Below are 17,747 nucleotides of genomic sequence, written 5' to 3' on the forward strand. Positions count from 1 at the left end.
TCAACCTGACAGCTCTCAATTGGATCACTACCAGTAATACTGACAGAATGACATACACAAACATACAGTGCAGCCCAAGTTTGCTCTTGCCTGAACCAATAAGAGCGCTCAGGGAGCCGTGTGTGTGCACGCACGGGTGCGTGTGTGTATGAGGCAAATGGAAACTGAGCACTTTTAGTGTATTTTCACTGTACTGATATATTTCAGTAGTGCAGGATATGATACTGTGTGTGTGTGTGTGTGTGTGTGTCAGAGAGCAGTTGGAGAGTAGGCTGCTGATTAGCCATGCAGGGCAGGGCAGGCTGAAGTGTAGTATGACCTAGCTAAGGGGCGTCTGTCTGGGCCACGCAGCACGTGGACACGGATACTCAGTGGGAGTGGGGTCTGGGGGGTTGGCTGTGGGAGGAGAAAGAGGGCGGAGCCCCCTGTCCATCCCTAAACCAGCCGGCACCCCCCCCCCCCCCTCCAACCTCCAGCCTCCCCCAAAACAAAAGCTCCAGATGGTAGGAAAGCCACCAGCCTCCCTCATCCCTCACCCTTCTCCCCCCACCCCTCCCTCAACCTTTGTCTGGAGGCCTGTCCCTTTGTTTGCGGAAGAGAGACCCCCGAATGGATTAACTCTTTACATTCCAGCCTCTTTTGTGTTAAAAAGCCAAATCTAAGACCCCGACCCCACAGCCACCCCGGCCCCCTCCCCCCCTTTTAGTGTCTCATTGGGGCTTTCTTCCCTCTGTCTTTGCCTCTGTGGCTGTTTCCTGTAGGGCACCGATGGTTGGTAGGTGGGGGGGGGGGGGGGGGGCTTCAGAATAAGAGCGTGGCTCTAAGAAGGGGGAAGGGGAGGGAGGCTGGTAGCGGGGGTCACTCATCCACGTCTGTTGTTATGGGTGGACGGATAAAGAAAAGGCTCAGTGAGGGCTGCAGGTGTTGATTGTGTCATTAGCTCGCTCTCTATTGGCCGCCGCTAGTTGTCTCCTCCTTATCCCAAAATCGATTGCTTTAACCAGTTTTCACTGGATGGCCACTGAATTCTCCTTCATCCCAGTGCACACACACACAGGCACAACAACAGTATGTACTGTAGAGGGATCTTCTCTGTGATAGCCTCTAGCTGAAATTCTTGTTTGTGGGGGCAGAGCAAACAAAGTGAGAGTAGCCATCCGATGCTCCCAAATGTCTGGACTGTTCTTTGACATCCTTCTGTATTTCATCCTGTTTAGTCCCCTTTATTTTTGCCTAAATAATCATTTATTCTCACTCTTGATTGCTTTTTTTCTTTTGTTTTTAAGTGATGGTGATTAAACTGTAATTTTGTTGGTTTATATTCCAAGGGGGAGATACACTACATGTAAATATAGGCTACTTTTAGACTGCTCCCTTACTCATAAGGGGTCACCACAGCGGGTTGCTCAGCACATTTTGATTTGTCAGAATTTCCTGTTTCAACCCCCACGGGATCTGTGTCTCCTTCCAGTAACAAGGAAGAGACACAAACAGGGGATTTTTTGATTCTTGGCTGAATAGTGGTGGTAAATACATGTAAACATAATCCATTATTAATGCTAGCGTCACCAGCAGTGAAATCCTCTACAGTGACAGAGACCTCAACAGCTGTGATAGTTGTTTGGCGGTAACATGAAGTGTAAGCACAGAACAAGGACGATTAAACAAGATGCGCCTTGCTTGCTTGCTAACATGCTAGCTAGCTTTGTGTCACAGGCATCTGCAGCCTTTCTCAGTTTAAGAAGTCTGTGTAGACTTAAAGTTTGAAGTCTCTTCTTCATACTTTTTAGTAAAAAGTTATGAGCTCCAAGTTTAATAACACTGTCTTAGTTTCAGTGGTGATGGCCAAGCAATGCATATGCAACACTAGGAGGTAGCACTTTACTATAACTCACACTTAATACAGTCAAATCAGTGGAAACCTGGAAAATCTGAAAAGCATACAGTTTACTGCAGTGAGCCGAATTTAACTTTGCACAGTGTGTGAGAGTTGGATGAACTGAAATCAAAGGTTTCCTTATTCTGTCAGTTATGTCATGGTGCGAATACACTATAAAAGAAATTTGGTGATTTGGTGTCTTACTTTACTAAAGTTATCAAAAGGTCGCTTACTGAACTTAAATTGGTTCAGTCCAGAAGAATTAGTTCCCGTCACACAGGCTTAGAGACTTCTTGGCAACCAACCGTGTGTATTCCCCGATTGATTGGCGAGTGGTTGCTGGCACTCACTAGGTGCTATTAGTCACAAAGAGGTTGATTTCAGTGCGTTGGTTTGACACAGTGGCTGCCAGCAACTTCGCCAACTGTAGGTGAATATAACTTCTTGCCAACTGGTTTCCAGGCCTGTGTGGTGGTGTCTGACTTTCAGATACTACTCTGTCGACCAAGTGCAAATGTTTGTGAAATCGGTGAAAGTTGAAAGAATACTGTTTTGGGATTCCTAGACAGACAAAATGTTTCCTATTAGCCATGTCATGCACAGTTATCCCCCCTGCAAGGAGAGGAGGCCTGAATGTCTTTGCTGTTACTGCGTAATTATTCTGGGCATCATTAAGCTTGATCACTAAGCCTCAGTCACTGCCTCTGTGACTGTTGTTCTGTGTGAGCGGGCTCTTTGTCTTTGGGTCTCAAGTTTGACAGCTTAATTTTTCTCGTGGGTCAGGTTTGTTTTGCAGGACTTTCTTCAGTCACAGTTACTGTATTATTACACCATTTCCAAAGGCAGGTCCTGTGACGGACAGGGAACCTGTTCAGGGTGTAACTAGCCTCGTGCCCCGGGATAGACTCCGGCCGCTCTCTGCTACCTAAGGTTGAGAAAACAGACTGTTGAATGAGCACATGGAGCATTTCTGGTTTATAAGGCACGATGATGATAAATGATAAATGCGCTGAGTTTTTTTCTTTTATACTCGTGCCGCATCCTGATCTCCATCTCTGTCTTAATTTTTATTTCCGTCTCCCTGCTGACTGACCGACGGACTGAGTGACGCACACAGGATTAAACCAGCTACTAGCAGCCTGCGTGGCTGTCTTTCAGTGTCTTTGTTTACCCTCTTTATTGTACTGGAAAAGCACATTGTAACCACTGGCTCTGTGAGGCCACAGTTAATTGCAAATAATTATCGTGATGGCATTTAATTTTAGTAATTGTCATCTTCTGGACGGCTGGACGCTAATCCTTTCCTCCTCCTCTGTTCAGGATACAAAGAGCGCGTGTTTGTGTGCGCCGGCCACGCTGGCTCGTATATTTTAGTCTCGTTTCTGATTTGAATAAATAAAAGAGTTTATATGACCCCCAAGCTGTAATTTAAATCTCTCCTGTGACTCTTCAAAGTAAGAGCTGTTAAACTTTGCATCCTTTGTACAGAGTCGTGTGGCTTAAACCACCAGTTACATCCCATAATACTATAAAGAGCTTCCCATGATGAGATGATTAGATTGAAATGATTAGATAATTGGATAGAAATTTTACTATAACAAGGGTGTGCAAGATTTCTCGCAGATTGCTGTTGCTAATTAACTGCAAATGTTGACTCCCTAGATCATTTCTACAGATTAGCTTTTCTGAAAAGGATGGGACAACAACTGCGTGTTATTCTTCTAAATGTGGGTGGCCCTATATTGAAAAGGAAAAAAAAAGGCACCGACAATGGTCCCATCCTACATATACCTGGATTCGGTCCTACCGATGCACTGAAGCTGCCCTATGGGGTCTAAATTGGGTGAATATTAAAAAGATTTTGCTCGTTAATCTAACACTTCCTCACACTTTCTGCCTCTCTCTATGCAGAAAAAGTGTAAAACCTCAGAAATAATATCAGAAAAATGAAAGTATTTGTTTCCGCGTTTAGTCCTCTCCGGCAGTGATCCTCCTTCAGATTATGCAGAGAGACGGAATGAGATTTGCCTGCGCCGGCTCAGACAGACGCAGGTCAGCTGTTCAAATCGTAATATATTTCAGACTTCACAGGCCAGGAGATGTTAGATCACCTTCCCCTACCCCTGCGACTGCACCTGGTTGTGTCTTTTCTGTAACAAACTGCAACCCGCGTCCCATTTCATTTCCCCGAGAGCTGATTGGATTTGCGATGGTCGCGCCTTCACACCGCACCTCGTCTCTGACAGAGCAGCAATCTCTTTAACACCAACCGATAGATATGATAATGTACACTGGCTTTATTGCCGAGTGACAGAAGGGCGGCACAACACACAGGCACGCGCACTCACGCACAATGTGTTCACCACCAGCTTTGCACAGTCCCGCCCTGTTCCTCGGTGCCCTCCTCGTCTAGAAGGGACCCCAGCGCGCACTGAACGCCTCAGGGCACCGACTCTGCCTTTTAATCTTTAAATACTCTAATAACACATTTCTATTTTAGTTCAGATGCTTTGAAAGGTTGGTACCTCGTGCTGCGGGGTTCAAATTTATTGTTTATTGTTCGTTTTTATTTTTAGGACACCCATTGTTGCACTCTGGTTTCCTTGATGCCCTCAAATAGCAAAGAAAATTAAAAAAAAAAATCAAAGGACAATGAAGGAATGTGTAGATTGCTGATCAACAATGTTCTGTAATAACTATATTCAAGAGATAATAACACAGAAGCATGAAAATCACGCATCCTGCGCAATGAAAAATGACCAGTATGTGACAGGGTGCTGCCGAGCCACTCTCTGACAGTTACGGGCGATCAGCTAATATTTTCTGCTCCATTTCGCAGTCTGTCACATCAAGTGTCACGGCTGTTCCTAACATCAGCACAAAGAATGCATGTTGGAGTTTATTTGCACCTTTAAGTGGCAAAAAAAAAAAATCCTCTCGTGACTTCAGCATTTCTTGTTTTTAATATTCTGTCCGTGAAGTCAGCACCGAGGAGAAGCAGCACTCCTTTATTTCAGTGCAGTAATTAAGGGCCCATTTAGAGCGGGACCTGGTGGCCTCCGATGCCCTGAAGGAGTTGGATTGGTCTAATTAACTAATATGAACACTGCTGATTGGGCAGTAAGTAACATAATCACAGCTGATTGGTCAATAACCTGCAGGTCACCGGGACGGGCCGAGGGGAACATTTGGAGGTCCTTCCTGGTAATTTGGACCCGAGCTGCTGGCTGGACTGCGCGATAGTGTGGAGGCTAAAGAGAAGACTGCCGTGGTGTATGTGTGTGTTTGTGTGTGTGTGTGTAGCTGGAAAAGTGCTGAGATTTTAAATGGTTTTTAAAGCAAAAATGATCAAATCTGATGCGCTCACTACAAAATATTATTTTTCTGCGGCTAGTCAAACAAAACAAACAAATTAAAGGTGTCAGCCTTTAAAATTCTGATGACAGTAGAGACATTGATCAGCAGATTTATCAATACTGAAAATAATTGTTAGTCACAGCTAACAGTTGTCATCGTCAACCACGTTGTCAGGTCAGCTCTGCCGTTTCTGTTGGACGCGTTTTGATCCCATAATATCTCGTTCATATCATAATGTTGTTAATTTTAAAACACATGTTCCTAGAAACTTTTGCAGTCAGGGCCAAGAATCAGGCAATCACACTGATGTTTCGGTTCATCGGTGCCGTTTTATGTTCTTTGGATGGTTCTGTTGAGACAACATTGAAAAGTGCTGTCACCGGAGCTCGTGACTCACACTGACGTTGACGGCTTCTTGGTCTATTTTTGAAAAGTTTGTCTCAAACTGAGCTATCAAGAAATCATTTTATACCTGCTCTGCTTTTTAAACATCTACATGATATTCTTCTGCTTCTGTTAACACTTCTGTTTTAACCACTTTTTGCCATGAACCTGGTGTGTCTGTAGCCTACAGATGAAAGTGTCTAACTGCTGTTACTGTCCTGTGTGCACAGTGTATTCTGGGATCTGTACTGCGCTGCCCCGGACCGGAGGGAGACGTGCGAACATTCCAGCGAGGCCAAGGCTTTCCATGACTATGTGAGTGAACTTAACCAACCCTCCCGCCGTGTACAAGTACACACACATCCACATGCTCGTGAACACCCATGATCACACAGACCGTGCATCAGAAAGAAGGGACTATCCTGTTTGAGATAATGCTGCTGGTTCTTGTTTTGACACGTTTGTTTCTTACCGTCTGCGCGTCTGCTCTTCCTGGTTGCAGCCTCCGTTTGTGGACGGGGCTCGCTGCGAGCCAGACGTCTGAAATGGCGTGCTTTTAAAAAATGCAACACCCGTGAACACCACTTGTATATTTTATGGGAAAGCCCTTAGACTTCCATCTTTGAATTTTTAAAATCCAATTGGGTGTTTGTGGCAACGTTCAATATTTAACTCGATCTGACTGATTACATATATTTTTCCTATCAGCTGCTTCAGCGGTGCAGCTCAGCTGGTGGCCACACGTCCTGTTCTAGTGAATCTGTCGCCGAGGTTAAAGGTCACTGTACTGCCTGACTATTTATCGTTCCACTCGTGGCTTCAGTAAAGGTCAAATCACATGAAGCAGCTGGTTGATCGCACCATTACATCTACACACACATTTGCACACAATAGCTGCTTATGATAGTTGTGGCAGAGGATGGCCCGGGTGCTGCAAGGTCAGGGCCTGAGCCCCCCGTGACCCCTGTCTTCTGCACAGTTGATCAGACCAGTAGATCAAACGTGCACGTTTTCTGCAGGCCAGCACAAAGCGAGCGTCTGTTTTCTCGTGACTGCGGACCACGCAGGCTTAACCTCCTCACTTTGTCATCTTTTTTCAAATTGGTTTTTTGTTCTTTAGCTGCAAGGGTTTTCTCTTTTGGCTTGTCCACACTATGATAAATATTTGCATCATGCCGCGTGGTGTATATTTGAGTAAGGATTACACGGTGTGCGAATGTTGACTGGACAGACTGCTTCAGCTGTGAGATTATCGTTCCACCCGGGCAGAAGTTAAACCTGAAATGGATTAGAGGCACGGTTCTCGCCATCCGCGTTTCATTCAGGCCGTTTTAACTCGTAGCCTGTCACCCGTCCAGTTGAACTCTCTTATGAGGTTTGACGGCAAAAGTGCGAGCGCTTGTCAGCTGAACAGATTACATCTGTCGCGCATGTACCATGCATGTCTGCGCGGGCACTAGTTGATGTGTGCGTCTCCTCGCCTCGTCTCTGTGTGTGTGCATGTGTTGGACCACCATAAGATTAATTACATGGTTAATTAAACCTAGTAGTTAATTAAATCTGACAACTGTGTCTAATTAATCTAAATGCCATATAATTTCCTACACCTTTCTCCAGAGGTAGGCCAGCTGGATACCTGCATGTCAGCTATTTAACGGCTCTGGTTTGACAGCCCTGGTCAATATATGTCTGAACCTCTGGCTTGAAATTCTGCCAACCTGCCGACATATTTTAAACGTGTTTCAGTCTTTGTTTGCGTAAACTGGTTAGCTGAGAATCCGAATCGCTGCTGCTGCTCCTTGGCATTGGACTGCATAGACAAAACATAGAGTCAAGCTGCAGTTTAGGGGTTAAAGTGCTGATGTGAATCAGAGGTTCAGAAGTATATTGAGCTTGTTTTTACTAAAATACAGTAAAGATAGGTAGAGAGAGGAGGCAGGTGCTCTGTTGGTGTTGTGGTAAAGTGATAAACGCATCCTAAAGGGGAACTTGATGAGCATTTAAAACTGCTGAGACGCTCTGTTTTTGATCTTCGACCTCACTCAAGTTCACAAGGTCAGCCTGTGCGAACTCTCAGCTCGCGACTGCTGATTTGCTGCGATTAGGAGTTTAAAGATAGAAATATTTGTCATTTTATGGTTTCACATGCGATGTGCAGGTGTTTCACTTTCAACTTTCAAAAAAAACTAGTGCAGCCTTCCGATTTGAGATAGACACAAGGTGCAGGATACTGTTTGCACACAAATGCAGAAATCTGAATACAAATCCAACGAAAAAGAAAGTGTAGAAAAACTGCATTTTACGCAGGGTCCTCTTTTATAAATGATTGTACCCTCTTACTTCCATATTTAATCAATGGCATATAAAATCAGTGTTTGCACCTCAAGTTATTGGACACAGCAATTAAAAGAAACACAAGAAAGAAGCACAAATTTCACAGAATTTAAAACTCAGACGCTCACCTGAGAAGTGGGGAAAAGAAACGGTCTCAAATCTGTAATCGTGAATGGCAAAAAGTGCAAAAATGTCACGCAGGTTATCGCCTTGGCGAGGACCACAGCAGAGAGGAAAAGGAAAGGCTGTAATACAAATAAGAGACAAAAAGGCATCAGTTCACACAAGGAAAGCAGGCGGCTATTTATAGCTCCCGCAATTAATTTAGTGTATGCTATGAAGAGCAAATTCTCTATATCAACATAGGTAGGCGTGTTTGAGAGGCAGAAACAACTATATTTATGAGAAGCAGCTGTCCGTTTTATCTTATGTTTACATACTTTCACTTTTCACCTTTGCTTTCACTCACTGGTTTGGTATAGCCACAAAACTAGTTAGTGATGTTTAGGACAAAAAGACTGCACCTGGGTTAAAATATCGTCTTGAATGTGCTTGAAAATTCAGGCCAAAGGTCAAAAGGAAAGAAAAACGTGTGTCGTCAGTTTGAGTCGGTAATTGGAAAAAAAAAAAAAAAAGAAAGAAAGTTTGAGTCGGTAATCGTGGACCTCGTGCTACCTTATTATAAAAGAAAACTATAAATTATACTGCTTTGAATTCATGCTTTGCTAAGTAAAGTTCCAGAGTTGTTTTGGATTAGGAGTCCTAATAAAGCGTAGAGGGTGTGGCAGAGGCTCTGACAGTGCACGACAAGGTGCGAGAAAGCACATGTGCTATTGTGACCATTCCCGCACGTGTCTTTGTGCGTCTGCGTGACGGCGAGAGCCAGAGCATCGGGGTCGAAGCGCGTGAATCCCCAGGGTGACGAGGGGTCTGTCTGCCTCTGATTAACTCTGGCTCCTCGGTCCCCGCAGACTGACGGCCCGATCGAGTCTCTATCAAGGCCCCTTGCTGATAACGGCTCCCTCGCTCCCCCGAGTCCGCCCGGATCACGGAGTGAAAAACAACACGGCTCCCGGGAGCCGCGCACTCCACTCTGTGTGCAGCTCAGCAGGAGCGGTGGAAGGGGAACGTGTGTGAGATAAACCAGGATTGCTTTTGTTTTTATTAATGCTTCTTCTTACATGTAATTTATGGTCTGCCTGGCCTCTATAGAGGTGTACGCTGTCATTTTGCTGCGGATAACAATGAGAAAATATCAGCAAAGAGCCATAAAATTGATATCTATATATCTGCTTATTTGTTTCCGCAAACTAATTTGGTTGCCAGGCAACGCTGAGCCGGAGTACAGTCTTAGTTACAGATTTGGTTTGGCTCAGCTCAGTTTGGCTCAATTTGGCCCGATTTGAAGGCACCTCTTACTCAGCCCTGTCCTGCTGGCCCCCTCTGAGAGCAATGATGTAGACTTTGTGGACTCTCCAGTTTGGGAAAGATAATGGAATATAATGTGCTAATCCCCAGATCTGGGGACTGGTTGACAGCTAATCCAGGGGAATGTGGTGGGATTGGAGCCCTGGCCTCCCTCCCAGAACTGGAGGCCTCTGACTAGAAGGGTAGCTAGTTGCTTTCACCCTTGAATGGCGAATCTGCTATCGTAGACACTCTCACGTAAACACTCCCACTTGCAACAGCGCTTGTGTGCATATCCCACTCCCACGCGCTCTCATGCAAATGAATACACGCACTCAAAGTAAGCGAGATGATGCCGTATCATAAAGAGCTGGAACAGCCTGAAGTCTTGTACCTCTGTAAAGTAATTTGAGTGTTCGCTCTTGTCGTCTTAATTGTCGGAATTGTGTTTCTGTCCTTCCTCTTCACGTCGCCCTTTAATCACGTTTATTTCCTAAAAGAGATCCGCGCATCTCATGGTCCTCTTTTCTGCTAGAATTTGGATGTTCCTCAAAAGAGCACTTTGTTGAGGAAATGTGTTTGATTATAAGAACATGGCACGTCTTTAGTAACTCAATATGAATGATTAAAGCACGCGAGCTTTGTGATGAAGAAAGCATACATATTGACGGACGCACACACACAGAGAACGAGTCGCTGTCTTCTCCATCTCAGACACGCGTGCATGCACTTGCAGTCTCAAACAAACAGTCTTTCAGGAAGCGATCCGCTCGCCTCGCTGCTGCAGACATTTTGCTTTGCCCCAGCCAGAGGTCGCAACCCCAAACATCTGCGATTCACGCCAATCCGGGTTCACCGCCTGCAGAGCATCACAGATTTAGTGCCACAAGTGCGTCACTCACGTCGCAGTGCTTCACTGACTCCTCTCAGCTCTCGGCTTACTGATGCAAACTGTCACGATAATGGCTGAGATGGAGGAGTCAAAAACAGGGATTCAGCTTTGAACGTTTCACCTCTTCCCGAAATAGAGCGCATTAAGAAAACCGTCATGAAAGCCCTCGTGAACATGATAAGGCGCTCGAGCATTAGCTGCATATTTGATTGTTTGATCGACAGAAAATTTTAACATTTTGAAAATGCAGTCTGACGTTCTGTCTTTACATCAGCAAAACTTCCATTTAAATTTTTTTTTTAATTTTCAGTTTTTCTTTCCTGATTACGTTCTTGATTGATGTCAAAAAAGTCAGAAAATATTCCCCGCCAGTGTTTTTCAGAGACCAAGGAGACATTACTTACAGTCTTGTTTCACCATTCTGAAATCATATTTGCTTTTATTAAAAGACTAACAGATTAATGACAGTCAAACAGTTGTCAGTATATTTTCTGTTGGTTGACCGGTTGATTGAGTAATTAACTTCTTGCTTCTGCTCTACACTGAGTCACTTCAACCAGGAAAACGAGTGCCGCAGCCCTAATCTGATCTCTTCCCAGCATGCCGTTTGCAGACCGTAGATAGATGGAGATGCAATGTTGGCTGTTGCCTGGCTATTCTTTGAGTGGGTTAAACATTTGTTAGGCTCGACCACAGTAACAGGTGGCACGATGGGAGGAGCTGCGCTCTGTAAACAAGCGTTGATAGCCAAGCCTTTGTCTGGACTCTGTGTGGGATTTTGTGTGGTTTTTTTCATCACTGCTACTCACTACGTTACCAGGTGCTCACTTGCCATTTTTTTTATGCCACACGTCTGCATGAAACCTTCCTTCCCTGTCAAAGCGCTCTTTGTCCCCGTCCTTTTTTTTTTTTCATGAAATTTACTCATCCTGCACCGTTTTTTTCCTGCTTCAGTTCCTCTCAGGTCTTTTTCGCCATCCTCCAACCCCCTCCCGCCGTGCTTTCTTTGCCTTCCTCTCTGTTCCACGCTCTCTTTCTTATTCCTCCCCCTCTCTCCTTCGCCGCCCTCCCTCCCTCTCACAGGAGATTGATTGGGTAATCTGGCTGGGTGCCAGCAGTGCCCGCTTCCTTGCTCGGGGGAAGGAGAGAAGCAGGGGCGACATGACGACATGCAGGAATAATAATAACATCCATAATATAGGCAGAGTAGGTATGGATGGAGGCATGAGGACAGAAAGCGAGAGAGAACGCAGAGGACTGGAGTCTGCGTTGGCACGGCGATATCATCCTCTCACAGATTCTGCTGGCTGTTTTCACTTTAAATATAGCCTACACACCATGGTGTGCCACAGCATTGTGTCTCCATTCCTGTCCGTCTCCCGTCTTCTCTACCTTTCTGCCACCGCCACCGCTGTTCACGCCCGTGTCGTCTTTTAATATCAAACAGTGCGTGGAGTGCAGGCTGCAGGCAGACGGGCGCTGAGCGAGAGGACGCCGTCTTTGTGTGCCGTTGTTTACCGTTGTTACAGTCTAAATGAAAAAGGCCGGTCGGCTCCTCTGTCTGTGTATACCTTTCGCTATCTGAGGAAGGCAGCAAAGCCTGAAAGTGCTGCCCTCAAGCTGCGTGCGTGTTCGGCTGGAGGTCTGCAAGTGACAGAAGCAGAAGATCAAATGTTGCTTATGATTCCCTTCCTTGCAGGTTCATTCTGGGCAAGCTTAAACCGAGCTGCAGTTTAGCATTTGATCTCAGCTATGTAAGCACGAGCCGCTGGATCTGTGTTTGACAGGGACAGACCGGGACATGGACGGATGCAGACGACCATCCGGGGACAGAGACGGGGAGGGGATGTTTCTGTGCAGGGAGAATGAGGTGTGCGAAGGCACTAGGGACTCTTTTTGAAGTCTGCATGTTTTGCAGTTTATCTGAGTTTTGGTACTAGCTATGCTTTGCGTCCCACTAGCCAGAGCAGCGTAAATGCCATCAATCTGCCCGCGCAAAGTTATTGTAGAAGCCAGGCCCTGCAGCGTATACTTTCCCTCCTTGCATGCAGATTTCCAACCCAGTCCCATTTAATTTCCCTAACCCAGTTACCCATGAATACCCTCTTAGTTGCAACATCATCATCCATAAAATTTAAACGAATGCTTTAAATGAATACTACATTCAGGGGAATAGTGAAAACTCCTTGGGGCATTTGTTTATCTCTCCCAATGAAACTAGCGGGTGAACGCTGCCAATTCTCTTTCAGTTTAGTCATTTTCAGGAAACAAATTATGGCTCAATAATTAAAAAAAGCAGCATTCATCACTTGTTTGCCCTCGCCTGTAACCAGTTTACTGTGGAGAATTGAAGTGAGCAATTTGTCAGGGGGCTGGAAGTTTGAGGGCGACCTTCCGTGCTGGGGGTGCCTGCGATGCTTCTCTTGGCAAGCCTGCATCACGCAAGCCTGCCCGCACGCACACAAGCACACATTCACTCCCTCCCCTCTTTCTCACCATCTTTGAAGCTCCCTGACACCGGCGACTTCCAAACCACATCCATTTATCCATTTATCCATTGTGTAAAAACACACTGTCCGGCTCGGAACGGCATAAATTACTGCAATTATGATGCTTCTGCTGTCTTTGTTTCAGCTTACTTTGAACTTTCCTTTGGCAGGCTGCTCTGACTCTGTGTTTTTATAACTTTGTGTCCCAAGTCTCAGAGGAGAGGGCAGAACAACCTGGTAGAAGCTTAGACGAGTGTGTGGTTACTGTCGATTTTACTGTTTCACTGAGTAAATTTCTTCAAAGTGAAATGACTCTGCTGGTCTCCAGTCAGCTTTCCCAGCTGTGGCGCTCCCCCGTTCTCTCCTCCCAGAGAAAAGCTCGGAGCGCTCCATTACTGCCGCTCCTCATTAGGTCTAAAACGTTGACGGCGGTTGCAAGGATTGTCAGGCAGATACGAGTGAAAGCTATGTTTAAGCATACGGTCCCGTTGGTTTAACTGCGAATCGAGAAGCCGTTTCCTTCTTTTAACCAAGATTCATAATTAAGTCAGCTTTCATCAGTGACAAGAGTCTGATTTTAAAGTCGACCGTCATTGTTTCCTTCTGTTCAGGTCCACAAGTACACATTTGCTATCCTTTGAGAAATTTAGCGTGTCATGAACTGACTCAAAGGTTTTGACAAACATTTCAAATAGGTTGACGGAGGACGGGCCAGCGTTTATAACCTGGAAGGCACGGGAGAACCTCCCATGCAGGTCAGGGCTTCCTGAGACGATCGCTTCTGATGACGTCGTCACAAGTTTGTCAAACTGTGCAAATCAGAGACGCACTGAACTGGGAGGTTGTGTTTAAGTGTGTGAGGACACAAAAATCAGTAAGATAATAGATTAAATGAGCAGTAGGGCTGGGCCATATTATACCGTTCACGGTAATACCGGTATAATGTTAGGCAACGATAGGAAAATGAAATATCGCGATAGAATGGGAGTAAAACGCGCATGCGCAGTGCCTTTGTTTTCATACGCACATGGCCGATTGTTGAGTGAAACAGATGAACCAGAATTGGTTTGTAAAAATGGTGCAACTTCCGTGATGTGGAACTGGTTTGGTGTTTGTCCGTCAGATACACGACAAAGCACATTTTTTTGCAGAACATGCAAGCGGCCGTTGTTGTTGTCATATTTGTCGGACTAAGATGCTCTTAAATCTGGGAGTAATCTGGGTCCTAAACTCCGAATCCTTCAGGTCAAACAACACTGCAGCATCACTTAGAGTTAAAAACTGTCTAAATTCTTTCATCTTTAATAAAACGATCAGCATTGCTGCTTTACCAGGTGTAACTATGAAGTTTAACTTCCAGGCATCCATGAAAACTAAAGTTATTACATTTAACGGAGTTAGACGTTAGCAGGAAGCTAGCGGAAGTTAGCTCGCTAGTTTCGCTAGTTACCTAAGCATGATATAGCATGTTCTGACTGAGAGATTTCTGAAAAAAATCAAACGTACAGTTCTGCTATCACTTCCAACATAAATGAAGACAGGAAACTAAACAGCAGTGATGTTTGTAGGGTTACTGAAGTTGGGCTAGCTGGTATATAATGATGTGCTACGTGATCGCTAGCGACACAGCTATGTTAGCATAACATAAACAGTGAAGCTGGAGGACAAACACTAACACTTTTCCACTTATAAAAGTTAACGTGAAGGTTCTTCATGGTTAGAGACAAATGCAATCACATGGCAGGATGTTGTAAACGGACCAAACTTCAGTCAGGAGAACAACTGAGATAATCCATCCACAATATGAGGTTAGTCATTAATAGACTGCAACAACATGGGAATAGAGCAGCTGCCAGAGAATTCAACATTAATGAATCAATGGTACAGAAGTGGAGGAAGCAAGAAGAATGAGTTTAATAAAGTTTGATTTATCTGACTGCTTTGTTTCGCTTAATGTGCCTTATAATCCCGTGCACCTTATGGTCCGAAAAATACATACTGCACACTGCAGTTTAATGTTGCAAAGCACCTCTTTTTAACTTCAGTGGATATTATACATGGTATGCTCAGGATATGTCAGCCCATTTCTACTGGAAATGCCTTTTGGTTAAACTTTCAGCAAGGAATTTGCATTTGCACTGTTACATTTTTATAAAGCTTTAATGTACATAAAAACCAGCTTCTTGTTTAAGTGAAAATAAATGGAAGGTTGTCTTTTTGCGCTAGTAATGTTGTGGAGTTGTATTTTGTCTCGCATCAATTATATCGTCGGTTATATCGTTATCGCAAATTTTCAAATATATATCGTGATAAATATTTTTGGCCATATCGCCCTGCTCTAATGAGCAGCATTAAATATTTCAGGTCAAGATAGACCGCATGCGGTGTGTGCATAACAGCAATTGCACATAAAGAAAGCAACCCAGGTTATGCAAGGGATCAATAGAGATATCTTTCATAAGATATGGAGATTGAATGAAGCGGTATCAAGGGCAGGTCTGCTTTCAGAAGTCAGTTTCTCTTCCTCTCATAGCCTTGCGTCTTTTCTTTAAAGCGTGCTGTCCTGAATCATGTTCAGTTTATGCCTTTTGGCCTTTTGGGTGAATAGAAAACAAGTAGAACTTTTCATTCAGACTAGAAATGACAAAAAGTGTAAAAAAAAAAGAAAACTGAAATCGCTTTGAGTAAAAACATTTGAGATCATCACTCACCTGAATTGTGGTGGCCAGACAGTCTGTGTTTAGCACAAAAACCTTCCTGAACCTGGAAGTGGGCACGTCGTTCCTGCCACACGTGGTTTCTATGGAATACTGAGCTTCCTCCCATGATTATTTATGGTTGTTCCCACTGACAGCCAACTGCATCCCATGAAAACTAAGTTAGAAACCAGCTTAACTTTTACATAACCTGAGTTTTTCTCAGTGACTAGCACTCACCTGTTCATCCATGATATGATCTGGTTAATTCAAACATTGCAAATTTGGAGCGGCAGCTTTAAATTGCTTTGAGAAACTAACAGTTTGTGGCAACTTTCAGAGGAAGTCTTTTCACTTCCTCCCTCATGTTAGTCTTTTTTCCTCTCAGACACTTTGAGCCTTATCCTTTCAAACACCGTAATTTCTCTAAAAGATGCTCCTCGGCTTTTTGTTTTCTTTTTCATATCTTTGTCCACTCTCACATCGCTCTTCTCTCTCGTGCATGCACACTCTCACACATGCACACACAGACACAGTCTATCCTGCCCTTTCTCCTCTGCCTCTCTTTGTAGCAGTGGGCAGGCTTGTAACTGGCAGACATTGCAGCTTGGCACAGTGCGTCCCTGGAACTGTGTGTGTGTGTGTGTCTGCTGTCTCCTACTGCTCTGCCAGTCCACCAGTCTCAAGTACCAGCTGGGCACCCAAACTCACAACCAAAATAAACTGGCGGCCCTAAGCCCATTGGTTGGTGTGTATGTGTGCATGTGTATGTGTGCATGTGTTTGTGCGCGCGTTCTGGTGAGTGCATGCACGTGTTCATGGCTGTGTGTGTGCGAGCGCGTGATGCCGATTGGACGCCCTTCTTATTAAGTCTCATTGAAGCGAGGGGTGACACAAACACAGACCTTCCTCAGATGAATGCCTGAGATGTTCGCCTGTCTCAACTTTGCATTACAGTGAGGCCCTCCCTGCTAGGATTAAAGACTAAAACAATTACAAAGCCTTATTTGCAATTTAAATTCTCCCAAATGCAGACTTAATCCCCATTTTCCAAAGGCAGCAATACTGAGAGGCGGAATAAATGTGTGAGAGAGATCCAATTCAAGCCTCTGTTGGGGTTTCTGTTGCTAAAATAACACTTATAAGTTATAGGGGGGGGATAATGAATGTGCTTTGAGTTGGTTGAGTTATGTTTGGAGAACAGTTTGCTTCTGTTAAAAGCTCGTCTTGGTAATGACGGGATGAATGTTGCAGAATCAGCAGGGGGGCTGATTTTTTTTTTCTTTTTTACGCCATTTGTGCAGAGAGACGACTTCACATCCTCTGAAGTATTTGCATTTATGTTGTTTGCGTTTAGAAATTCACGTGTGCGCACGTTAAGGTGTCCTGATAGCAGGAGCCGTGGCAGGCATGCTTTACTGCTGCACGGGGTATATTTACAGACAGTGACTTTAATGCGGTGTAATGATTATTTTTATTCCAGGTACTTCGGCAGCCAGTTCGCTCTGAGTGGAATGACTCCCCATTGGCCCACTGATTACCTCTGTGGCTGCTGCCACACCTGGCTCCTTCAGCTCTCCACTCGCTCCACCATTATAACCTCAGCCCTCCCCCTTTTTATTACTACACCTTCATCTGTTCCCTCCTCCCGCTCTCTGTCTCAGTACACCTTTACTAATGCAACAGTAAGCTGCTCCTTCTTTTTATTAGTCTGCTTTTATGATACAACTCCTCTTCTCTTGTAACTTTTCAGATTTAGTGCTATAAATCAATCTGCCTATTTCATAGATATGCATATATATATTTGTTTACCTGTTTTAACCTTAAAGTACGTAAATATGTTAGGTTAAAAACAGTGGATGGGGACGTCCCGGTCTTCGGATAAACTGCACCGCAGCAGTTTTATTAGATGCCAGATAAATAATAGCCCTCCTAATTATTAAAATTAAAAATGTGTCGATTTCAGCCCGTGCATGTTTGCTGTTCATTCTTAGGTCTCAAACACTTTTGCATTTCTGTCGCTGTTTTCACACATGAACTTTGGACAATGTCTGGGAAATCGAGTCGTTCGCTGTGAATTCACAATTACCGGGAATATTCTCACATCGGCTCGCCTGGACGTTAGCAAGACTTTCTAGCAGAGAGCTGGCAAATTTAAAAAAACAAACAACCAAACACTTAATGTCCACTCTGCTGGGTAAAGTCTCAAAATTCGGCGCTGCACGTGTGAAAATGTCTCAAAATATGCACAACTCTAAATACATCCAATGTGCTTTTTTCTTGTTCCTGCAAGACTTTGTGCATCAGTT

At 44.5% G+C, this 17,747-nt stretch overlaps 1 protein-coding gene across 2 annotated transcripts in view; it reads left to right on the top strand.

Annotated features, from left to right (window-relative positions):
* The window catches only part of ssbp4 (single stranded DNA binding protein 4), an 89,071-nt gene that overhangs the window by 22,277 nt on the left and 49,047 nt on the right, over positions 1-17,747 (top strand). For both annotated transcript variants that reach the window (XM_026160143.1, XM_026160144.1), the window contains exon 4: positions 5,851-5,935. In XM_026160143.1, coding sequence (XP_026015928.1) covers positions 5,851-5,935 — 85 coding nt within the window. The remainder of the gene's footprint in view (positions 1-5,850; positions 5,936-17,747) is intronic.

Source organism: Astatotilapia calliptera, chromosome 23, assembly GCF_900246225.1.
Source record: "Astatotilapia calliptera chromosome 23, fAstCal1.2, whole genome shotgun sequence".
NCBI classification, from domain to species: Eukaryota; Metazoa; Chordata; class Actinopteri; order Cichliformes; family Cichlidae; genus Astatotilapia; species Astatotilapia calliptera.